Below are 26,946 nucleotides of genomic sequence, written 5' to 3'. Positions count from 1 at the left end.
GGGCTCCTTTTTTGAAACTTAATCTTGTCTATAAAACACAAAAGAATTTAAGATGATATTGAGACTCCTCCCATCCTCATTCCTTTTCCTTCCTAATAGCTCAGTCCTGAAGCTCTTAGGTGAGTCAGAACAATATAAGCAATGCACTAGTGGGAGTGGGAGAGGTGAGCTGCAGTTCCCCAGAGTGGGATGTCAGAGCCCTAATTGAGTGAGGACCGTATTACATCAGAGAATAGCCAAGTGTAGGGAGTTAGAGCCCAAGCAGAGTGAAGAGGGAATTCATATAAGAAGGCAGCTTGGTATAGGGAGTCAGAGTATAAGGCTGAGGAGGATATCGTCAGGAAGGCATGTAGTGTGGCATGTAAGAAATTGAGCAGGATGAGGCAGTCACTGATGCAATACAGTGATCCAGCATGGGGAATCAGAGCTCAAACAAGAGTGAGGAGGCCATCTGTGTAGAGGGGTACCCTGACTTGGGTTGTAGGAGTCCCAGCATGGTCAGACAGTGCACAATCTGGGGATATATTACAGTGAAGAGTCAGAGTCCAACTAGGGTAAAAAGGGCATCCACACAGAGGTGGTCTAATTAGGAAGTCATCAGCAATGCCATGATTATACCCCTTCCCCTCCTCCACTAAGAACTCAATATTACTTGCTTCTAGTACAGATGCCACTTCTGCAACAGGAATTGTGTAGCCACCCACCACTGCCTGCCAAATTATCAGCACCTATAGGAGTGATGGTCTTTATGTCACACCAAGGAGACTCCTCAAACACACAAAGGTGCTTCAGATTCTATGCACTAAAACAAATGAAAGTGTCCACTGCAATGCAAGAGAAGACAACTTTATGAATAGAACTTGCTTATTTTAGCAGAACTAGAACTAAATATGAGTCATCTGTTGAATCCCATTTGCAAAAGGGAAAACAAATGAAATCTTGGACTGCAAAAATACAAATGCAAGTTCAAAACAGATGGTGGTGTATGCTGGTTAGATGGTATCCTTTTAACATGTTTAAAAGAAGTATTGACAAACTGGGATTATCCCAAGGAAGATAGCCAGGAGATCATAGAAGCATGAAATCATACTTATAAAACACTATAGACATGCGTGAAGGATGTTTAACCTAGAAAAGACGGCAGCGACTTTAAATACATTGATCTCTGCACCTTAGAGGGCAGAATTTAGACATAAACAGGTGAGTTATAAAGAAGCAGATTTTTTTTTGAGATGACATCTCACTCTGCGACCCAGGCTGGAGTGCATTGGTGCAATCTCGGCTCACTGCAACCTCCACCTTCTGGGTTCAAGCGATTCTTCTGCCTCAGCCTCCCGAGTAGCTGGAACTACAGGTGTGTACCACCACACCCGGCTAATTTTTGTATTTTTAGTAGAAATGGGGTTTTATCATATTGGCCAGGCTGGTCTTGAGCTCTTGACCTGGTGATCTGCCCACCTCGGCCTCCCAAAGTGCTGGGATTACAGGCTCATTCACCACCATGCCTGGCTAAGGAAGCAGATTTTGACACAGGGAAGAACAGCTATGGCTGTATAAAAATGGAATTGTTTCTTATGCCAGCATCCCATCTTTATATGTGTTCATACCCTCGTTGGATGATAATATAAAAGTAATTCCAGCATAGAAAGATAATTTTGATTAGGTGATTTCCAGCAGTTATTGTAACTAAAGATGCTTTGATTCCAGAATAATCTGTTTATTAAACTGAGTTATCTTTAGTTAATTCTGGGAATGAGGACTCTGAATGAGTGTCTTAAATTTAACAAGTCTATATGTGCACAGGCACATTTTATAAAGTAATTGAGCTAGTGAATGGTTATTGCTCATAGTAGACCTATAAATAGTATACCAACTAGTTAATTTATTAATACCCACTACCGATGCAATAAATACTTGAGAGAGAAATTTCCACTACATTCTGAATCTTATAGGGGCAGGAACAATAATGCTGTCTTTATTTTGGTACAAAAACCTTAAGTGGAATATTATCTTCCATTTTGTTTAACAACAGAAATTGCCTCTTTCATCTCTTGTCATCTATGCTAAAATAATGCCTTTTGCTTAGTGGATATTCTGTCAATATGTGAAAATGAACTGCTAAAATATTTTTGTGTACAGTACTTGCTTGCCTTGGCAACTGTTATATACCAAAAATACACTTCTCATACTTCGGGATATTTTAGTGCCTCAGAGTCTTCAATATGAGCACCATTTAAGGTTATACAATTATATGAAACTATTGATTTAAATATGTAAGTGGTGAGCCACAGATATCACCTGGGTGATGATCATTTGACCAAAAATTCTGGGTTTATGCTTATTTTCTTACGATTTGACTCTTTGTGTAGAAAAAGTATCAATGTGAATTCAAGTTTTCTGAGAGGTATCACCTTCATTTTCTCATACCTCACACTTCTTGGGGAAGACAAGAACCTAATTAACAGTACTGGAGTGTGTTGATTGTGAACCTCTTCACCTACTATAGTTAGTATGATCAGGTTCCACCTAGAATTCCTATTGCTAGCCTTTTGGTTTCAAGTGGCTCAGACCAGCTTCTCAGGAGTTATTGGTGTTTTCTCCTCATTGTTGCTCATATGGCTTTTTCTGCCAGTAGGGTTTTATTTATCCTTTCTTGTTTCTACTGTCCCCTCATTCAAGAAGTAACCAGCCTGGTGCTTCTGGGGCAGTTATTGTCAACTCCTCTATCCCACTTTTCTTCTTCATTGCTGCTGCTGTTCATTGCTTTTCTGCTCTCACCTCATTTCCTCAAGTACCTGATCCTGATTCTTCCTGCCATTACAGGGCTTTTTGAACATAAGCAAAGCCCTGTTCCCTCAGGATGTCTTTGTTGGGGAGGAGAGAGGAATGCAGAGTCCTTGTGCAAGTAAGACTCCTAGTAACCTGTTCTGATATCCTGGAATCTCTGAAACACCTCAGCCTCATGACTGTTGATACTTCAGGGCTTTGATATTAGAAATACCTCTGAAATTTATCAGAAGTTGTGTCTATTGTTTCGTATATCATAGTCACTACAACTTTTGCTGCAGTTACTGTAACAGTAGGCATGAGATACTACACATACACCATTTCTTCCTATAATCACAATAAAACTTTAAAGAAGTAACAGACTATGTGATAGAATTAATGGTGCATTGTTAAAAACACAGGTCTGAGAGTAAATTGACCTGGGTTCTAGAACCAATGAGTGGGAGTTAAAAGAAAACAGAGTTTAGCTTGGCATGAAGAAGAACTTTGTAATCAACGGAGATGTCAAAGGAGGGTTAGGAGTGATCAGTTTCCCATCCATCCTTCCTCCCCCCCCGAGATGGAGTCTTACTCTGTCACCCAGGCTGGAGTGCAATGGCCCAATCTCAGCTCACTGCAGCCTCCGCCTCCTAAGTTCAAGTGATTCTCCTGCCTCAACCTCCCAAGTAGCTGGGATTATAGGCACTTGCCATCATGTCTGGCTAATTTTTGTGTTTTTGTAGAGACAGGGTTTCACCATGTTGGCCAGGCTGGTCTTGAACTCCTGATCTCAGGTGATCCAACCACTTCGGCCTCCCAAAGTTCTGGGATTACAGGCATGAGCCACTGCACCCAGCCTCTCCCATCCATCTTTGTAGGTGGTAATGTATCTGCTGGCTCTTCACTTGATGGTGGTGTTACAGAAGATGGTTTATTTCTTTTGAGGGGATTGTTCATGCCTTTTAAGGTTCATCACAAGTCTAAAGTGCTATTAATTTATAGCCCTAAGTAGTTTACTTAAATTCTGGCCTGTGTTGTGCACATACTGAAATGAGGATGGGCTAGGGCAATTTAGATTCTACAAGTTTCTATCAGCTCTCAAATAATTACATATTCATAACTATACTAATTACATACCATGTCTTAAAAATATTTTAATATTATGGAGATTGATATTATAATAATTTTTTACAAGATCACCGGTTATCTTTTGCCCGCTGACTTTGCATTACAGCAAATCAGACTAAGTTCTACTGAAAGTATAAGTTACTCAAGTCACAACCACATGTAGTAGATTTTTATTCCCATGTGACTATTTACTTTTTTCAAAATTAGCAGACTAAACCATGGAGAAGTTTGTCCTTTATACATTATTTAAACAACCTTAACTTCCGTTAGAAAATTCTTTAAAGCATAGGTAACTATTTTTCATACTGGTGGAAATCATGATTGTATTTAAAAATTTGCTCTTTATACTTTCCTTTTTAATATGCAAACATCAGTTTAATTAGAGTCGCTCAAAATACTAGCTTTGAAACACTGATGAGTCATGTTTGTAAAAATGAATTATAACAGATCATCCATTCATAAGTTCAGCCCATTTCAATTTAAGTGAATGACTGTGATTCATTCTGAGCACATTGTGTAATAGTCCCAGGCTGTCCCAGAGAGCTATTAAATGTAACTTTTTAAGAGAAAGTGTGTTATATAAGACTTATTTAAGAGAAAATCACAATATTTATGTTCGAAAGGAAAATATAGGGAAATTAATTGTCATCAGTTCTTCATGTTCCTAATAAATAAAATATCACTGTTATATTTATTCTCTTGGAAGTATAAAATCTAAGCCAGTTTAGTGAGTGCTATTAAAATAAGCAACAAAAATCTTGATTAAAAATTTTTTTAATGACTGATGACAAAAGGAAATTAAGATCCAGAAAGATGAGTGTGTGAAATATCTTATGTTAGCTTTTGAATAAATGTTCACAAACCTCTTGCATTCTGGCACTTTTGATATTGTTTAGTGACTAAAATGGACGTAAAAGGATCTAAGCCTTCTTTTGAGCTGACCTCACAAAATGCCATTTTATTACATAGATAGAAATATGAATATAAAATGTTTATTTTGTGTGCCATTCTCTCTTCCTGTTTTCCCTTTTAGGAAAAAAGCCACTTACTTAAAGTAGATAAGAGCTAGGAAATGAGGAGGCTAGAGAAGCAAATTGACTTGGAACAGGGAAAAAAAGGAAAGATTAGATAATTTTAAAGACAAGAAAAATGAATTTGGATGTTTTACAAGATTCAAAAATTTACAGTCAAAAGAACTAGAGAAGATTTTCATTTTAAGCAGATTTTAAGCTAATTCCTAAGAACTACGTATCTAAGGCAGTTTCCATTTAGTTAGATTTTAAAAGCTGCCTTTTGAATATCTAATACCAATTATAAAATAAATGTGTGTAAGTAAAATAAAATGGTAACGTGTTTTTTATGAGGGGGGATGTTGGTTGGTTTTATAAATTAAATGATCATTTCTGTGGTCAGTTATTTTTGTGTAAAAATAGTTGTTATATTCTAGGTAATAGAAATTTAGAAGCCTATTTTTCTGTAGAAGAAAGGTGTTGCTATCTGCTCTTGATTTCTCAGACATTTGCTTCTCCTTAGAATGCTATGATCAGATTTTTATTAGAATCAAATTTTCTAAAGGCCATGATCGGTGTTAGCTTCATTACTTAGGTTAAGATTAACCCAACAGACATGCTATCTTTATGGACCATTGCAAATTTTTTAATATCTAAACATTTTTAACTTTTTATATATGAATAATTAAGGAAACATTCAGTTATAATAAAATTTATTCCTGGCACTATGTAGGCACTCAATAAATATTTGTTAATTGAGTAAATGGTCTCAGTAGATAGTTACATACAACGTATAGGGAATCTCTTACTTTTTCTACTACCTGTGTTTTTCCTCAAAATATTTTTTTAGTTCCATTTCATCGTGAAATTACTTGGAAACTGACACCAAAGAGATCATGTTTGGGCACAGTTTTATTTCACTCAGCTTGACTCCAAAAGTCTCATACTGTGGGAAAATAATCCATAACAGTAGTAACTATTGTGATCATATACTGCTACTACTTCTAGATTGAATGATTGTTACACTCTTATCAAGGTCACCAGTAACCTCTGTGTGGCCAGAATGAGTGATCAATTCTCACTTGTCATCATACTTGACCTCAGTGTATTATTTGAACCAGCAGCATTCGACCCAGTATATTTAACCCAGCGTATTATTTCCTCCTTCTTGGGCACTACTCTCTTGATTGCCCTTCTACAGTTTATGTATTCTCCTGTTTTTTTTTTTTTTTTTCCTACCACACTAGCACTTCCTTCTCAGTCTTTTTTTTCTTTTTTAAGTAAAGACAGGGTCTCGCTATGTTGACCAGGCTGGTCTTGAACTCCTGGCCTCAAGTGATTCTCCTGCCTTGGCCTCCCAAAGTGCTAGGATTACAGGCATGAGGCACTGCACACAGCAGTGTTTTTTGATGTGTATTAATATTTAATTTCAAAAGTATGTAGCAGTTAAGTGAGATAATAAATCAGTCACAAAAAGATAAATATTGCATGATTCCACTTACGTGAGGCATCCAAAATAGTCAAATTCATAGAGACAGAAAATAGAATAGTGGTTGCTAGGGACTAGAGGGAGGGAAGAGTGGGGAGTTATTATTTAATGGGTACAGAATTTTAGTTTTGGAAGATGAAAAATGTTCTGGAGGCTGGGCGTGGTGGCTCACGCCTGTAATCCCAGCACTTTGGGAGGCCGAGACAGGCGGATCATGAGGTCAGGAGATCGAGACCATCCTGGCTAACATAGTGAAAGCCCGTCTCTACTAAAAGTACAAAAAAATTAGCCGGGCATGGTGGCGGGCGCCTGTAGTCCCAGCTACTCGGGAGGCTGAGGCAGGAAAATGGTGTGAACCTGGGAGGCCGCTTGCAGTGAGCGAGATTGTGCCACTGCACTCCAGCCTGGGTGACAGAGCAAGACTGTCTCAAAAAAAAAAAAAGTTCTGGAGTTGGATAGTGGTGATAGTTGCACAACAATGTAAATGTACCTAATATTGAACCATACACTTAAAATGTGTTAAAATGACAAGTTTTATCTGTATTTTACCACAATTAAAAAAAAATAAATTTAGTAAATTTTTATGTTTATCAAAAACCATTTTTAAAGCAGCAGATACCTGAAACCAGAGCTTAGTGTGGTAGGCAGAATTCTAGGATGGCCCCCAATCTTGTTGCCTTCTGTTGTATATACCCTACATAATTTCCAGGACAATGAATATGATGAATTTTACTTTCACAATTGGGTTATATTGTATTGCATAGTACAGATGATTTTTAAGAAAGAGAGATTGTCTGGAATAAACCTCACCTAATCAAGCGAGTCCTTATGAAAAGAGACAGGGCTCTTCTGGAAGAGATTTGAAGCATGAGAGGGAAGTCAGCAAGTGGAAGAGTTTTCTTGCTGGCTTTGAAGATAGAAAGGGCCACATGGCAAGAAATGTGGGTGGGCTCTGGGAACTGACTGTGGTCCCTGGCTAACCACCAGCAAGGAAATGGGGACCTCAGTCCTGCAATCACAAAACTTAGTTCTGCCACAACCATAAGCTTTTGGTAAGAGGCCTCCAACCTCCATATGAGAATACACCCTAGCTCACACTTCGATTTTTGCCTTATGAGACCCTGAGCAGAGAAGCCAGTTACATCATACCCAGACTTCTGAAGTACAAAACTGAGCTAATGAATGGGTACTTTTTAAAACCACTGTTTGTTACACAGCAATAAAAAACTAAGACAAATAATATGAACTTTTTTCTTTTCTCATAAATTATAGTACAAAGGTAAACAGTTAGTGCTTGTATAGAGGTGCTGCTCCATAGGTTATACAAGTGGCTTAGGTTACTTTTGCCTTGGCCTGCCATCCCTAGGTTACTGCCAATGTATGCATGATCCAGGTTGGCTCACCACCACGTCCATGTGCTGAAGAGAATGGAAAAGGGCAGGAGAAGAAAAAGAGATGAGAGATTTGCCCACTTTCTTTAAGAACATATCCCAGAGGCCAGAGATGCTGGCTCACACCTGTAATCCCAGCACTTTGGGAGGCCGAGGTGGGCAGATCACAAAGTCAGGAGTTCGAGACCAGCCTTACCAACATGGTGAAACCCTGTCTCTACTAAAATATACAAAAATTAGCTGGGCATGGTGGCATGTACCTGTAGTCCCAGCTACTCAGGAGGCTGAGACAGGAGAATCACTTGAACCCGGGAGGCGGAGGTTGCAGTGAGCCGAGATCATGCCACTGCACTCCAGCCTGGGTGACAGAGCAAGACTCTGTTAAAAAAAAAAAAAACACACACACACATCCAGGAGATTGTACAGATCAGGGGTCTGTGCTTTGACCTCTAACTGCTGCTTCTGTCACAGAGATGCAAACAAAGAAATGGGTAGCCATTGGTATTGTGTGGCCCTGTATTGTAAGTGCCCCCCTCACCCCGCCCCCTGGCTGTTGTGATTTCCAGGGGATTTAAAGGGCAATACCCTTTCATCCCCCCTTTTTTTTTTTTCCCCCTGTCTGGGAGCCATACATTAAAGATTAGGCCAGTTAACATGTACCGTAGGCCAGGCTCAGTGGCTCATGCCTGTAATCACAACACTTTGGGAGACCAAGGTAGGAGGATCATTTGAAGCCAGGAGTTCAAGGCAACATAGTGAGACCTCATCTCTACTACTGAAAATTTTTTTTAAATTAGACATGGTGGTGCATGCCTGTAGTCCCAGCTACTCGGGAGGCTGAGGCAGCAGGATTGCTTGAGCCCAGGAGTTCGAGGTTGCAGTGAGCTATGATTGTGCTATTGCACTCCAGCCTGGGCAACATAGCAAGACTCTGTCTCAAATCTGCTGTAACAGGGAAAATTGAAAATGACCGTGCATGCTCAGGGAAAGACATAGGCTCTGGGAAGACCTTAAATGTACATCTCAGGCTGATCCATAGCAAAGAGAGAGTCTACAACAATAAAAAAAATCAGAACAATAACAAAAAACAGCCAACTCTGAGGAGAGGGAAGAAACTGATTTCCAGAGTTTCTACATGATTAGATTTAAATGTCCAGTTTTTAACAAAAAAAAAGATTATAAGGCATACAAAGAAACAGAAAAGTATTGCCCATTCAAAGGAAAAAAAAGAAATCTACAGAAATTGTTCCTGAAAAAAGACTCTGGTAGATCTACTAAATACAGACTTTAAAAAAAAAACAAAAACAAACAAAAAAAGACTCCTGGGGCTGTGAAAGAAAACAGAGACTTTAAAACAACTCTCTTAAAGATGCTCAGAGGACTAAAGTCCCTGACCATCTAGCTAAACCACTGGGTGTAGCCCATTAATCAGTATGTAATTGGACATGTGGCCATTTCTACTTCCATGCAGAGTACACAACCGGTTGCACCGCTCGAAGTTCTGCCCACTGGGAAGATTTCCCTTTACTATTGTCCTTCAAGAATGTCCTAGAAAGGGGCTGTAGTGCTGCAGCTGTTCACTTTTGGGTGATGCCTGCGTATCATGCAGAACCATTTGTGAACCAGGCCCTAGTCTTCTCTTCCTCTGTCAGCTGACTATAGGGCACTCCCCATGAGGCCATAGGTGCAGGCTGGGGCAGAGAAGGCAGGGCGGCAGGAGTGGAGACCATGGGCATTTGAGCCACTTCCTCATATAACTTGTGCCTCAAGACCTGCTCCAGCTCGATCACTTCCATTTGATGATGGAATGCTGCCATGCCTGAACCACTTTATGGCTAGATGGGTCAGAAAGCACCCAGTTTATGATAGGCAGTTAGGTCGCATGGTGATTTGATGACCTATAATCAAATGTGCAGTTTCCACCAAGTCCAGTAATGGGCCAAGAGCTGTCTCTCAAAAGGAGAGTAGTTATCTGCAGAAGATGGCAGGGCCTTGCCCCAAAATCCTAGAGGCCTTTGCTGTGATTCACCTATGAGGGCCTGCCGACGGCTCCAAACAGCATCCCTATCTGCCACTGACACCTCAGGCACCATTGGATCTGCTGGGTCATATGCCCCAAGTTTCAGAGCAGCTTGCACAGCAGCCTAGACCTGTTGCAGAGCCTTCTCCTGTTCTGGAACCCACTTAAACTGGCAGCCTTTTGGGTCACTCGATAAATGGGCTGAAATAACACACCCAAATAAGGAATGTGTTGCCCCCAAAATCCAATTAGGCTCACTAGGCATTGTGCCTCTTTCTTGGTTGTAGGAGGGGCCAAATGCAGCAACATATCCTTCACCTTAGAAGGAATGTCTCAACAGTCTCTCTTTTTCCATTTTTCTGCCTTCTTCTAGCCGTACTGGCCGCTGATTAGATTGTGTCCATCCAGATTAAGGTTGGGTCTGCCTTTCCCAGCCCACTAACTCAAATCCTTTGGCAGTACCCACACAGACATACCCAGGATCAGTACTTTGTGTCCTTCAATCCAATCAAGTTGACACTCAGTATTAACCATCACACGTCCTTCATACCTTTGTTCACATCGTTCCTTCTTACAAAAATCACACAGGAGCATGCACACATACGGGTGAGAGCTTTCTGAATCTTTCCAGCCCTTCAAAACCCAATACTAGTTACATCTATTTTGAGACTCTTTGTGACCACTCCAATGTTAAAAACAAACAAACAACAACAACAACAAAAAACTCCTTCATTTCTTGTAATGTATATATTGTCAGGCTTATATCTCTAATCTGGCATGTTATTTATTGGTCTATATTGTTATTTGTCTTTTTTTTCTGTCTTAGAGTCCATCTTTAATAATGTAATTAGGTGCTCATTGTCTGCCAAGATTGTGTTGTATGCATTGATTGCATTAATCAACTTTAAATCTTAGAGAGGAATATGAGATTCATAAAAAGCTTCATATCAAGTTAGTGGTGGATCTAGAACTCAAATGAAAGCTTTTGATTTCTAAAGAATAATTTTTACCTGCACCAAGATATCTTGGAATCAACTGAGGAGTTTAAACCTACAGATGTATAGGCCCACATCAGCCTTTCTCAGCTGGTATGATACAAAACCATGATACAGTGGTAATATACTCTTTGTAGGCTACCTTCCCCTCCACTCTCCTCCCCGTAGCACTTACAACTGCCCCTTACATACAGAAATTCAGTAAATGTTTATTTACTTATTTTAGGCATGTAACAATAGAATTGTCTTTATTTCAGCACTTAGTCATTTCTAATTGCAAAGACATTGCCTTATAGATCCTCAAGTAATGAAAAAAGGGAGAGAAAGTGACTTTGTTATTTAATTAACATATATATTAGCTAATGGTTATTGAACAATCCCTGTACCAGTTAGTGTTGTAAACACTCTACTTGTGATTAACCTATTTAATCCTCCCAGCAACCCTTTCAGCTAGCTATTATCTTCATTTTATATACAAAGAAATTGAGACACAGGTTAATAATTTGCCTGTAGTTACCAGTTACTGAATGACTCAGCTGAGACCTGAACTCAGGCAGCCTGGCTGCAGAGTGCATACTTCTAACAGTTACCTTACAGTGACTTCTCAAACATAGAGTACCTAAGATGGTACTCTACTCATAGTTCAACAATGATTAGTTCCTCCAAACCATGTACTTGCTTCCTGAAATATTTAATATATTTCAAAATTGAATGCTGAGAGTAATGTCTTAACTTCTAAAGAGCTAAAACCAAATTATTTTACCAAATACTGTACTCATAAATTTATCTTTGAACCTCAAGACTATCCCTGTCAAAAAGTGCCATTTAGCTTTACATGATTTATATTGCATGATGCTAGGGCAAACAGAACCTCTTTTGCTTTTAATTGCAAGATGTAATTTTTCCTCAGAGCATTAAGAGAACATGTTTTATTTCCTTTACTAATCCTGTTTTGAGGGGTGATTTCACTGAAAGAATTTTAAGGAGTGAACAATAGCACTGAGTATGAGAGGTTGAGAAAGGCTCTTTCTTCATTTATACTGAAGAAATACCTTAATTTTTATTACCCTAAATGGCAGAGGTGGGGTGGGGTGACTAATACCATTTGATTCTACTTTTTTTGGGAAGAAATCTTAATCAATTGGTTTTAAGATATTTTTGCTAAAGATGATATTATTAATAACAATAGGCATAAAAAGTGTGTGCTTTAAACCTTAACCTAAACACAGAATGTCCTTGTAAAATACCTTTTTGATTAACTGAAAACCAGAAGCCTTTTTCCAACTCATTTTACTGAAAATATTTACAGAATAACAAATTCAGCCATGGTAAGCAGAATATACTGAAAATAATTCAGTCTTTCTGTGCCTTAAATCATTGTAAGTATTAATAATACTGATTGTACTATATAGTTGTAGATTATGTAGAAGATAGAGTTGAATCTAGATTAGAATATGGCATGGGGGTTGCTTTTTAAACCCATTACTTTATGTAAATAATTTTTAACCTAATATGTGCAATCACTATTCCAAAACACTGGAGATGTAGTGATAAGCAACATAGACTGTATCCCTGACCCCCATGAAGTTTACAGTTTCCTAGGAAAGACAGAAGATTAAGGAATTCGATGAAGTGAGACAAGTGTTGTGATTGAAAAAGAAAAAGAAAAGGCACTATGGAAGCATATAGCAGGAGCATCCACACCAATCCAGGGACTAGAAAATACTTCCAAGAGGACACTTACAGGGTGAGCCTCGTCTATTCTTTTTCTCTCAAAAATGGAAGATTAAAAAGTTTTATTAATTAGGTGTTTGGTTTAATCAGGACCATTTATTTGATATATATTATTAAGGATAGCAACAAAATTAACTCTTTTGTAATAAGAAAAAACATTACTTTTGCATTGAAAATACAGATCCATGGAAAATAATTTTGGCATATTTCCTCCAAGTATATGGTAGGATTATAGGAGGTTTTTCTTCTTTATACTTTACGTATAGTATGATAATGTCAACATGAGTTTCATAAATAATTATATAAGCGAAGTTTTAACCCCTTTTAAATGGTTTAGTCCAACTTTATTTAAAAATGTATAGTTGTTTTTTTAAATTAAGACCCTAAGCTCATTCAGGAAAGTGATGTACCATGGTGTTTTTGGTGCAGATAAGTGAATTTTTAAACTGGTAAAAACCAAGAAATCAGACATATCAAGGTTATCAGTACATCAAATAGTCCATCCGTTTTCTGAAAATCAAGGGAGTGGAAGAAAAGAAATGTCTAAAGTTCATATCATAATATAGAACTGGCTTAAAGAATTCTGACATTTGGGATAGATAAGAAACCCACTAGTCCGAATGCAGCAGTGTTTACAACTAATTGATCACATCTCGTTATGGATTTCTTTGTTTCCTTTCCACTCCCACTGCTTCACTTGACTAGCCTAAGAAAATAAAATAAAATATAAAAGAAACTCAAGGCAGAGAATCTTTATACCTTGAGGGTTTATTTTCTTAACACTGTGAAAGAATATCTAGAAAGGTCACCTTCCTTATTAAAAATAAAAACCAGACTCTCCAAAGTTAGCTTCATTAGAAGAATATCCTGGTGAGAAGGACAACTGAATCACAAACACAGAGATTCACCTTAGTTTAGCCTTGTAGTAACTTCTACGACATTTTTTGATTCAGGGAAGTACTAATTAAGCATTCTAACCCAGGGGCAAACCTTTGTAATTTTTTTCCAGAAGCGTGACTGGGATGAGGCTAGGATGTCCAGAGAATACTTATATAACATTATAAAGAAACTACCGTGAATTTATATAATCTCATTTACATGCTTTTGTACCATCTGCAGAAAATGTTCTAGGAAACAGAAAAGATCTTTCCTGGTTCCTTTGTTTGTATGGCAACGTGTTGTATGTGATTTTTAGACACTACCTAGATATATAGAGATAGAAAAATCATTCCTCTCCACCTTATCTAGGATTCATTCTGTAAGTTTTCCTCTGTTATGGCGACAAACACTAGGCATAATTTCATTTTTCAGAAAGTTTCTTCCTGTATCTAAAGAGGTGTGACTTGTGCTCCTGACTGTGGTTATGGTCTTTGATTAAAGTGCATCCAAACATGTCACCATTAACCATAAGAATCACAAAATAACATAATGGTTGCAGGACAGGATTTCTTTACAGGTATGTTATTTTCTCTGTGGCTCCAGAGGTTAAAATTATGACTCTACCAGAGTTGAGTAGAGTTAGCATTGGACTCTCTGATCCCAAAACCCATGTGATGCCATTGTTTGAAGATGTCGTTCACTTTTAAAGGATGAATTTTAATCAAATCCGGTTTCCATTCTTCATGGTTTAACAGAGTTCTGTCTTTTGACATTCCCTTCTGCTTTATCATGTAATCCTTAAATATTTTTGGAAAAACCTTTTATCATTACAGTAAAATACCATCATATTTCAATATTTTAATATTATTTTTAGTCTTAATATGCTGAAGTGTCTCGCTTATTTGTGTACAGTCTTCTGTGTTCAGTCACTTGCTAGAATACAGAAAGCACAGTCACTGAATATGTGCTCTTTTCCCTGGAGAGATAATTTGTTTTAAATCCCTTTTCATGTCCTGAGGAACAACTCATTCTTGAAAGTTACTTGAAAGACGTAGGCCTTGCCTCACAGCCTAGTACAACAGACAGAAAAGTAGCCCGCAGTTAAAACAAAGAAGGCAATGCTAAGTGCTATGATGGAATTTACGTGGGAGGCTAGAGTAGGAATACCTGAGCAAGCATAGGGAAGTCATTGAGTGCGTAGGAAAAGATGATGCTTGAAGAAGTAAAGTTAGCCAGAAGGAAAAAAAAAAAAAATAGAAAAATATCTTCAAGACAGAAGGAACGGCATTTGCAAAGCCCAAGCACACAGAGATTAGAGGAAACGGAAAAGCTGTGATTAGAGAGGTGGCTTGGAGAAGAGACTGCATGGGAGAGTGTCTGAAAATGAGACTAAAAATATATGCTACTTTGCAAATACCGTTATATGCAATGCTAGAGATTTCACATTTTATTCTGAAAGAAACAGAACCATTGAAGGATTTTAAGCAGGGGATAATCAAAACTATAGTAATAACAGTGAGACCTGGAGGCTCAGTGTGGAGGGTAAGAAACTAGGATGATTTACAAATTTCACAGTCAAAAAGAACTATGAGAACAACTGTCTCAGCAGTGTTTTTATTTTCCAAATATTTCTTTTAGATGATTAGCAGTTAACAACAACAACAACTTAGAATGAGGGAAAGCCCTTGCTTTTTTAGGTTTTTTTTTTTTTTTTTTTTTTAACAGTTTTTCTTAAGAAGCAACACTGCTTGAGGAAACGCCACCAAAGCAAAAGCCTGAGGGTATGGGAAAAGGCCCTTGGCATGTTTTCATGTTAGTCTATATCAGAGTAATGATGACAGAATGAAAGGTTATTAGATGTGCCTCCAGCTTTGATCTCCATTTGGTTTTCCAGTTCCCCTGGGAAGTGCCAGTCTTACCACATAAACTAATAGGAAGGGTAATGCTTTAAGTGTACAGGCCTAGTTTCTTTTTGGAAGAACCTACAGCAGGATGTGAACATTCTGTGTCAAGCCTCCAGGGGTAAGTTCTCTTCCTTTTATAGAAGAAAAGATTTCCAGTTAGGTGTGGGTATGTTTAATTCAGGGATAATATATTTTGAAACCTTACACATATGATTACTCATAAGCTATCCAGCTGTAATCGTTAAAAAATTGATATTTTGATGCCCCAAAAGACTCATAAAGCTTTAAAATTATAGGCCCAAAGAAAAAGTGACTAGTGGGAAGAAGACCCTGAAATTGCAGTGAATTGTAAGACCATAGTATAGTGCTCCAAATCTGAATCAAAATGATATTTTGTCAAGCACAGCATATTATATAAAATAATAAATGGCAACATATCTGCAGATGATATTCTAAAAAGCCTAGATACAGACACCTTTTTACAGATAATTCATATGGCAAGTAGAACCTTAAGACATGTTTCTGAGGGTCCAGACCTTAAAGCACAGAAGCTATGAGGAAACTAAAATATAGATACTGTTGTATGGGCAATCTATAATTAAAATTAAAAACTTTAGCTGTTATGTAAAAAGAGAACCTAGCACAACCCGTGATGACATTAGCAGTACTGATTTAATGCAGTCTGCATGGTAGATGACTAGCCTGCTTTTTCACTTGAGCAGTGTTTTTCAATCTGTGGCCTTAATGTTTGATCCTGACAGGATTTGCGTCACTGATCCGTATCGCTGCCTGTGTGATGTCAAAGTGTGGGTGTTCAGTTATTGAGACATAGTTAACCTAATGTGCTGCAGTAAATCCTAAGTACTCTTTCCTACTAAAATAACAAAAGAATGATTCATCATTGTTCATATTAGGCTGATACTAAAAATAGTAATGTTCACAACCTGCTACATTCGTGCACATTAATATCACAGCCTCTGCAGCTTTCTAAACAAGTGCACAAAAAATAATTTCTTGTTTAGAAACAGGTGCTTGGTAAACACGTCTCCTTCAAGTTTTCTATTTATATACAGTTCAATTTAGTGCTAAAGGTAGATTCTAACCATGAGTCATTCTTCAAATGTACTCTACTTAGTGTTTATCACTGATACATCTAATTGTGCTGCAAATCTAATCATAGAAATTTTCAGTTACTTGTACACAGATAAATGAAATTATCCACAATTCTGAATCATACTTAGGCCCCTAATTTAAGCATTCTGCTTTATCCAAACTTTAAAAAGAATAATAAATTTCCAAGGAAAAGAAAGATCTCTAAACATCTAAGCATGAATAATGACCTTGATCTTTTCTGTTTCTTCTGTAACTTCCTTATTCTGTTCCCAAGTTCTGACTCACCAACTTGGTGAGTTCCTAGATCAAGGCCTACACTAATTGCCTGCCTTATATGAATAAATGTTCCCAGGTGTTTCATAGCCTTAATAAATAGGTATTTCTTATTAGTAGGGGGACCTTATATCCCAATTTGTCTAGACAGTTCTGGTTTTTGCCTCATCTTGATACCTAACTGGTTTAACATTTGTCTTGGATTTATCATTTTAAAACAATATTATTAGTAGTTCGTTAAAATAAGTTGTGATAGATTTGGTTGACCACCATTTTGAATTTCCATCTTCCACCTTGATCTCTAGTAAGTAGCTCATCCATCTCTTTTTCACTTTAACTTGTGGTTAAATCTTAGACAACCAAAATAGATCATTCTCTCTTCCTGACCCTTGCCAGAGCAAGTCTTAATTAACAGTCAATGAAAGTGTGCTTAGATTTAAAGGACCGGAGACTAACTCCTTTCAGTTTCCTGGTGGTAGTGGCAGAAGTATTTGATGCTGCTGTCTTTGCTGGCCACTTGGTGTCACCAAGGCACCTACTGGAAGGACCAGTGGGAAGCATATAGGTTAAATAAATAAATATGAGGAAATTAAATATTTCTGCCACTGAATATATAAAAAATAGTTTGAATGATTTTATCACTTTTTGTATTGTATAAATCTGTAACTGTTATTTGGCAGTACTGTTTTTTATTTTGCAGTAAACCCTTTCAGCAATAATGAGCTCAAAAACAAGGTCTAAATTTGGTGAAACATGCAAAAGAAAAATAAAGACAATTCAGTGAGATTTGTAAAAGTACTTAAAGTTTTTATAGTACTTAATATTGTAAAAATATTTGAAGTATTTACACATCTCAATAAGAAACAAAAAATAGAACTGAGAATATCCTCCACTTAGCAGATATGCTCCCAGCTTACCAGATAGCACCTTAGAAACAGTTTTTCTTAATATAAATATTGTAGTCTTAAAATATTACAAAAAAGAGTCAGTTGAAGGTATCAGCAGCTTTAAGTTTATAAACCATAAAATACAACATTGTAAGCAATTTTATTTAAAAAAATTAAGATGTCTATTTGAAAGAAAATGTTCAACTAAATACCAGTGATAAGGAATTAAAGACAGGTATAGCTAAGAAATTAAAATACATACGTACTAAGAATAATTGTTCTGTTTATATTACCTCAATATTCAGATACTCAATATGAAGAATACCTTTAAATGCTCTTTAATGTACTTGCCTATGTGTTTTTTAGTAAAGCATTTTATTTTTCAATAGATTTTGTTAGAACTTTATCTCCCTCAATGTAATTAAAATATATCAGTCAATAGAGAAACATACCAAATTAGTATTTTTAATGATTTTTAGCCCCCTTTTTCACTTCCGAAGTGTTCCAGATTGGGTGATGATAATATAATTATCCTACCTCTGCTCTGTTTCTTCCTTCTTCCTGTCACCAGAGCTCAGCCAGCCTGAAAGATAAATCCCTGTCCCTATTACTACTAAGAGTTATTCCCAAACCCTTATCCATAGATGTAGGGAAATTTCATCAGTCTCAGAAATGGGAATAATAAAGATAATGTAGTGGTTTTTCATTAAGTTAGATTTATTCACTTAAGACTTTTTAAAAATTCTGATGTTAAATCTTTTATAATGTTTGAAGCTACAGTATCCTCTCTTTATGAATTGATGTGACAATATAGGATAGACTTCCTTCTGTCCTTAATTTCTTCTTAACTTTTAATGTCTTTACTTGGCCTAATGAAAAGCTGGTTAATGAGTCCCCAGAATTTGTTTTGAAATTTTGCTGGCACATAAATTCAAATGTTTGGGAAATACTAACTTAGAACACAGATAACTTCTGTATTGACCATTTTCTGGTTAATATCTAGCCTCCTAACCTTATCCAGACACCCTCACCCCTCAAATCAATCCAAAACATATTTGGCCTTAGACTGATCCACACATTGCTTTCCTATTAGCATGTATAATGTAAAGTAAAAGTTTTGTTGAATCATCATCTTAGTATAAGTAAAGGGAAAAATTATGGAGAAAGAAACTGGCTACTATCTGGTGAGATATGCAGGTTGACTAAGGCCTCTGAACAGGAAAAGAGGTAAAACCTGGGTGAGCAAATCAGAGAGAGTTAAAAGGAGAAGAAACAAGGTTTGATTTGTGCCCAAGGACAAAATTATAGTTTCTAATTCTTCACTTCCCTTATCTCCCCTAAGACTATTGGCATATTTCATTGTCAGTCACTCCCCAGCAATAGACTCCCTCCTATGGAGCACCTGGTTGCAGATCTCATTGATCTTTCCTTGGTCCCTTGACTCTGTGGACATGTGTCAATTAAGCGCTAAGGTGCATGAGTTTAACACATATTATTTAGATGCTTATTCAGAACCTGCACCTTAATACTGCCACAAGAATCAGAGTCAGGGTCAGAGTCAGTCTTTTGAAGTATTAGATAAAAATAAATAGAAGAGTAGAAGTGTGCACCTCACATCCCATCCTTTTATATCTTAGTGACCTGAAACCACTCTTTGTTTAGGTGAATGAGTCTGCCTTTTAAATTTTTGGACATACAAATGACCCTGATTATGATAATCTAACAGAAGCCTTAATAAACAGCTGATCTGGTTTGCCAGGAAAAAAAAAAAATCAAAATCAACTGTTCTTACTTTTAATTTGCCTCATAACTAACAATCTCTTTCTGCAAATAAACTGATTCATCTTTTGTAGCTGTTCATTTTGCAACTATTTTGGAGGACTTGTTGCTAAAAGTTAGACATTTATGGATGCTTTACTGAATTTTATATATGGTAGAAGTCATCTTGGACTGTATCTGCTTTAGATTTTTTTTTTTTTAAGCCAAATCATTGGAATCATGTTGTATGGCAGTGTGGGCCATACTTAAACTGCAGAAGGGAAGAACTAACTAAACCAACTTGACAGCGTGGTCTTGGTGTCTGATTTTAATCATGTTTCAGATTACACAGAGCAGAGAGCTTTTGTTGCTCATCCTCTAGTAAGAGCATAAGACTAGCCTCCCTCCTTTTTAAATTTTTATTTATTTATTTATTTATTTAGAGACAGGGTCTCACTATTTTGCCCAGACTAGTCTCTAACTCTTGGGCTCAAGCATTCCTCCCACCTCAGCCTCCCCAAATGCTGGGATTACAGGCGTGAAGCAAGCCTAGCTTTGTTTTCGTGATTTTTTTAAGCTTACTCTTTTTTCTTATTGTTTTTTCTATATTAATTTCCCCTTTTCTTCAATTTGTCATGGCTTGGGTTTTGGTTTGGTTTGGGTGCTACATATGTCTTAAATCACCTTAAATTGTCTTTTGGAATGGGTTTAGCTACTAATTCACTGATTGTTTTCCATATAATATCCCTTACTTACTAGAAACAGTTTAGGATCTTTCTTCACAGTAGTTTCAGTGAGATAAATATAGGTACATTTTGCTTTGTTATATGTAACTAGCAGATATTTAGGGCATAATCATGTTGGGTTCTCCATCCAAATGTCAGTGCTTTTTGTGTGCTTTAGGTGATATTGACTCCTACCTTCAGTACCCTTCTAAGAAAACTTAACAAGATTTAACTTCATACCCTTACTATTCTCCCATTTGCCACAGAGTTCGCATCCTCAGTGTTAGTGGCGTGGTCACTACATTCAAGGACCTTTTGGTTATAGTGAGGAAAATACAGAATGCATGTATTTTTTGTTTCCTGAAGACCTCGTTAATTTGAGTATATGCATCAAACAATTGTTCTATAGGAACACAGAGGATGCATTGAGAAGATTACAGTTTATAGGAATGCATTATGCAGTGACCAGCATATTTTTCATTTTCCCATTCTTGTTTAATTATATGACAATTTTAGCAAACTTAAAAATGTACCTGCTTATTTTTGTAATATTATCTCAAATATTTGCAGAGAGCTATCTTAATAGCATGGCATGTCATAGCAATTGTTTGGATTTCTTCATAACATTTTAACATATTAACTACCATTCCTGAACTATTGATTTTCAGGTAGGCTTGTCAATGTAAGCACTAGCACTGTGCTTAGGTGACATTGCTTAAGGACTTACTGTGAACCAAACACTGTTCTAAGTGCTGTACAAATATGAACTCACTCAGTCTGCATAGTATCTCTATGAAATAGAACAATTATTTCCAATTTACATGTGAGAAAACTAAGATACAAAGAGGTTAAGTAACTTGCAAGGTCTCACAGCTATAAGCTGTCATTAGAATTAGACAGGCTAGCTCAGAGTTCATGTTCTTCATCACTACCTTATGCTGCCTTATGTTTAGGCTATAACAAATTATAATAAAATGAATGATAAAATCGCAAAATATTAACAACATTCCACTTGAAGACATTTTGATCCCAGTGGAAACAAATGTGGTTCACATAGTATTGACAAGGATAGACTAGTATTTTACCAGCTTGAGTGGCATCACCCAGTTCATGTGGAAGCTTAGTAGGCTACAGTAAAGAATTTGGACTTCATCTCATCACAATAAAGAATTGTCTCTGGGTTATAAGCAGAGGAGGATACAATGAAATTTGGTTTTTTTTTTTTTTTTTTTTTTTTTTTTTTTGAGGCAGAGTCTGGCTCTGTCGCCCGGACTGGAGTGCAGTGGCCAGATCTCAGCTCACTGCAAGCTCTGCCTCCTGGGTTTACGCCATTCTCCTGCCTCAGCCTCCCTAGTAGCTGGGACTATAGGCGCCCGCCACCTCGCCCGGCTAGTTTTTGTATTTTTAGTAGAGACGGGGTTTCACCGTGTTAGCCAGGACGGTCTCGATCTCCTGACCTCGTGATCCGCCCGTCTCGGCCTCCCAAAGTGCTGGGATTACAGGCTTGAGCCACCGCGCCCGGCCTGAAATTTGGTTTTTTTAGATCAATTTAGCATTAGTGTGAGAGATGTATCGATTGCTAGGGACTGGGGGCAAGGAGACCCATTAGGAGAATACTGGAATAGTTCTAGAAAGAGCCTAGTGCTGCTAAGGCAATAGCAGTGGAGTAGAAGAGAACATGGATTTGAGAGATATTTAGGAGATAAAACTGTCAAAACTCCCAAATAGATGACGTGGAAGTTGAGATGAGGGGGAAAATAGAGTCTAGGATTATTCTCACATTTCTGTCTTGAGATTAACTTATCACGGGTAACACAGAGGCAGAGTGACTATTGATGGAAAAAATAACTGGTTTTGAGTTTTATGTAGACCAAGAGCAAAACTCCCAGGAAAACAAACACTTAAGGAAGAGCAGAAGACAAGAAGCCATTAAAGAAGTTGAAAAAGTATGATCAGGAGGTAGAAAGGAAACTAGGAGAAACTAGTATTTCATATGTTAAGGGAGAATATTTAAGAGAGTTGTCAGCAAGATTAATTGGATTTGGTAAGTAAGAGTTTGATCTCAGTGACTTTTGCCAGTGCAGTCTCAGTGGAGTGGGCTGGACAAAAGCCTGATTATGGTGAGTTGAAATGTGATTTTTGGGGCCAGGCACCGTGGCTCATGCCTGTAATCCCAGTACTTTGGGAGGCTGAGGTGGATGGATCACGAGGTCAGGAGATCCAGACTATCATGGCTAACACGGTGAAACCCCATCTCTACTAAAAATACAAAAAATTAGCCAGGCATGGTGGTGGGCGCCTGTAGTCCCAGCTACTCCGGAGGCTGAGGCCGGAGAATGGCATGAACCGGGAGGCGGAGCTTGCAGTGAGCCGAGATCGCGCCACTGCACTCCAGCCCAGGCAACAGAGCGAGACTCCACCTCAAAAGAAAAAAAAAGTGTGGTTTTGGAGACTTCCATTTCAAGTCATTTGGTAGAATGGATGCTCTGGCTGGGTACCATCCTCTTATTAAAAAAAGATCTTCTATAAGACAATCTTAATTGCGTTGTCGTGCCCACGAAAAGTAAGAGACATGTCCTAGGGGTATAGGGAGCAAGAAACAATGCTGGGACAGTTAGTTATCCATTTGGATTAAAATGAAATCAGATCCTTTCCTCATACCTCACCCCAAAATTAATGCTTGAAGACTTAAAGACTTAGAGAGTATCTTCATGACTACAGAGTAGAGAAAGTTTTTTTGGGATACAAACACACAAAATGCTGACTATCAAATGATTAGTAAATTTGACTCAATTACAATTAAGAACTTCGGTACATCATAAAATATATGAAAAATAAATCATAAACTAGGAAGAAGATATTTGCAACCAGTGTAACCATAGAGAATTAGTATTCTGAATACACAAAAACTCTTCCCAATCTGTGTTTTAAAAAAGACTACCCAGTCCAGCCTAGGCGACAGAGTGAGACTCCGTCTCAAAAAAAAAAAAAAAAAAAAAAAAAGACTACCCAGTAAAAGAATAGGTGGAAAACATGGGCTGGGTAATACAAAATAAGATCAAAGTGAGAGCAAAAATTTAAAAATCTAAATACCAAGTAATGGAGAGGTTCAGTAGAACCTCTTAACACATGCCTGGCTGGTAGGAATATAAATTAATATACTCGGGAAAAGTATGTGGCACTATCCTATAAAAATTAACATTCACAAAACCTTAAGACACAGCATTTCTACTCTTAGGTACATACCTTAAAGAAACATTTGCACATTTGGGCTGAGAGACATATAGATAGCAGCAGTGTTCATGCTCCTATCTAAAGCATTAGATTGTCTTCGCTATCTACTTTAATTCCTTTGTTGATGTCATCCAGTCTCATTGATTTAAAGCCTATCTACCAAAGACTCTGGAATTTGTATCTCTAGACTAGGTAGGTATTTCCTTGAACTCTAGAATAGTAAAATGGACTGCCTGCTAGTTGAAATCTGCATTTGGATGATTAATAGACATTTCTAATGTAACATGTCCAAATCTGAACACTTAATCATCCCCAGATATGCTTCATCCACTTTTGTGCTATTAAAATTAGTACTGCTATGAATGTTCTAAATTACATCGTTTGGTTGGTGTTGTATGTAAGCATTTCCACTGCCCATATGCTTAAAAGTAGAATTACTAGATCATAGAGTATGCATATGTTCAACTTTAGCAAATATTGCCAGTTTTGCAAAAGGGTTGTAGCATATTCTTACCAGCAATGTGTATAAGTCAGTTGAATTTTTTTAACGTAACTTAGATCATGTTTTAAAATTCAGCAATGGCTCTTACTTTACTCAAAGTAAAAGCATACAGTGACCTATGAGACCTAACAAGAGTGTAACTCATTTCCCTCTTAATCACTCTAAGCTCACTCCTTTTCTCCCCCTTCACTTATGATGCTCTGGTGACAGTGGTGTCCTTGTTAAGTCTTAAACATGCCAGCCATGTTCCCCCTTAGGGCCTTTACTCCCTCTGTGTAGAATGTTCTTACCTCAGATATCTACATTGGCTCACTCCCACACTTTCAAGTCTTGGTTCAGATGTGACCTTCTCATTGAAACCTAAACTGATCTCTATTTTAAATTGCAATCTTCAATCTCCCCCCTCACCATCAGCCTATCTTAGTACTTAAAATCCTTTTTACCCTACACTGTAATGATAATGACAGTGGTTTGTAACAAGTTGTACAGTGGAAAGAAAGTGAATTTTGGTATTAAAAGATATACTTTAATAACAACTTCAGTATTTATTAGCAAGGCAATTTACTGCTCTTCTCTGAGGTCTTAGCTTATTTCAGTGACAAGGTTAATCAACATCATAGCATTGTTGTGAGAATGAAATTAAATAAAGTACCAAGTATATTGGTTGATGATACTCAGTAAATAATAGTTATAGTATGTAAAAGTATAATCACCATGTTTTCAAAAATAACCACATAGTGCAGATTATGTGCTAGGCATCATTTGGAGTGTTTTACTTGGGTTAACTCACTTAATCTTAACAAGTGAAGTGAGTATCATTTCCAGGTAAGAAAACTGAAGCAGAGTAGCTTGCCAAGGGCACAAAGCGAGGAAGAGGCAGGATTATCTAATAATAAGGCTCTACGTTTCAAAAACTGTAATTACATTCAGAGGCCCCATCTCACACAAAGGTGGGAAATAATTGGCAAAGGATAACCTAGAGAAATAGATCTCAGTAAATACATGTAAGACACCCCAGAGGAGATAAGACAGTAAGGGCCTATTCTTACAAGTGGGGAAGGGTAATCGTCAACTTCAAAATTCCTATGAAAAAGGCAGGGTTGCCCTGAAAAATGAGACCAAAGGGCAAGGAGTCTCCTGGTATCAACAGAATGTACTCATAAACATTAGACCCAGCCCCTCTGTCAATCCGACCATGTCTCTGATCTTCAGCCCCTAAACAAAAAGCAAGCCTCTGCAGACCACCTTCTTATTTTTGCTCACATTTTCACACAGCTGTATTTCCATTTCTTGACTGATTATTTAACTTATCATCTGCTTTCAATCATTTCCATTATGCTCACTAGAAAGTTTTTTTTTTTCCATTATAAATAAATTCCCTTATATCCTCAACCTTTTTACAGAACACTTGTTCCTGTGTTGCCTTGAAATGAAGCCTGGATGTCCTGGAACACTTTCCCCCGCATGCCCCAGGAGCAGAGACTTCCTGTCCTCTCCTGAAGCAGTGCTGGTAGTCTGCAGATAGTCCAAAGCTACTTCCCTTCACCACTGTTGTTCCTGTTTCACGCTAAAGTTCCTTATTCCTTGAGATCACGGCATATGTGCATACAATCCTCTATCCCTTCTCAATGCTTTAAGGCTGAGTCCTCATTTATTGACAGCTTTGGTGCTGTGTTCAATTTTGTTCTCCATCCCAACTCTTGTCCATCAGCATGACTTTAATGTCCAAAATCTAGGCTTAAAGTTCCTTAAATAAAGTACCAAGTATATTGGTTGATGATACTCATCATGGTACTTTATTTAATTTCATTCTCACAACAATGCTATGATGTTGATTAACCTTGTCACTGAAATAAGCTAAGACCTCAGAGAAGAGCAGTAAATTGCCTTGCTAATAAATACTGAAGTTGTTATTAAAGTATATCTTCTAGTACCAAAATTCACTTTCCCCTGTACAACTTGTTACAAACCACTGTCATTATCATTACCTGTATATTTGTGTTAGCTGTTAATAAATTTCCTCTGAAGTTACATAGCACCATAAAGTAATGAAAGATCTCTTAAAAGTTCTTGTTCTTCTTTCCTGTTGTAACTGGATATCTTTGATCTCCTTTCTGGTCTCTACTTGTTCTTGGATAGAGAACTCTGAACCTGCACCTGAGGCTGCCTTTTCAGATTCATGGATATGAGTAAGAATGCCATCTACTGAGCACCTGCACTTTAATTTAAATCTTAAATTAGAAAAAAAAAAACGATGAAAGTGGTAGTCTTTATTCTCTTAAGAGGCAAATAACAGCCTGAAACATAAGTCTCACCTTTGAGACACGTCTACCAAATTCTATACACAATTATTCACATGTCTACCTATATTCTATTTGTGTATTGTGGATATTCCTTAAGGATTATCGAGAATTATGTTATACAATGACATTTCAGACTGAATCTTTTAAATTAATAAATATTATCTCAAATTTTATAAATGAAAATTAGCAGCAGGCTACATGAGTAAAAAATTAGAAGATAGCACCTGTAGTGTTATTGAAGGTAAAGTAAACACAAAGAGAATCATTTACATCAAATATATATTTCTGAAAAGTATACTTTGATAAGCTTTTGAATTGGTTCATAAGGAAGTCTGAAAGATGGTCAAATTCAGGGCAGCAGCAATGGAAATCATTTAATCATTTTTTTTTTCCTGTATCAGAAACGTTCCTGCAAGCGGGAACATTTGCTTTTTTTTCCCCTTCCCCTTTCCCGGGTCACTGCAGGTCACGTGATGACTATCACATGACTCGGTCAAAGGATCTTTTCCTCTTACAGCCTTGCAAAAGAAAAAAAAAAAAAAAGACCGTTCTCCAATTAAAGCTGTTAACGTGTACTACGCTGTTTCCTTGTTGGATTTTCTTGTTCTGTGCTGCTACTGTAAAAACAAAATGAGTGGTAAGATTTGCTGTTTTCTAACATTCTGCTCTTATTTTAAGACAGAAAGCGTTGTATTAATCTGAAGTCATGCCGTGTGTTTTTAAAAATAGATGCTAAATTTAATCGCTATAAAAATATTTTAAATTGCCGTGTAATTACAAAAAGGTTAGACTGTGTCGAGTTATTTTGTAATTTTATATTCCACAGAGTATTCCA

General features: G+C 37.3%; 1 protein-coding gene across 4 annotated transcripts in view; it reads left to right on the top strand.

The window, feature by feature from the left end:
* Positions 1-26,946, top strand: part of FNDC3A (fibronectin type III domain containing 3A) — a 221,055-nt gene that overhangs the window by 100,179 nt on the left and 93,930 nt on the right. Inside the window, exon 1 of one of the 4 annotated variants that reach the window (XM_010363847.2) lies at positions 26,633-26,748. The exons of the other annotated variants lie outside the window; for them this stretch is intronic. Within the exon in view, the coding sequence (XP_010362149.1) occupies positions 26,742-26,748 (7 nt within the window). The 5' untranslated portion in view covers positions 26,633-26,741. Of the gene's footprint in view, positions 1-26,632; positions 26,749-26,946 lie in introns of those variants that run through there. 4 annotated transcript variants of the gene reach the window in all.

Source organism: Rhinopithecus roxellana, chromosome 18 (genome assembly GCF_007565055.1).
Source record: "Rhinopithecus roxellana isolate Shanxi Qingling chromosome 18, ASM756505v1, whole genome shotgun sequence".
NCBI classification, from domain to species: domain Eukaryota; kingdom Metazoa; phylum Chordata; class Mammalia; order Primates; family Cercopithecidae; genus Rhinopithecus; species Rhinopithecus roxellana.
The sequence above is the reverse complement of the archived record's forward strand: the minus strand, read 5'-3'. Positions and strand labels throughout refer to the sequence as shown.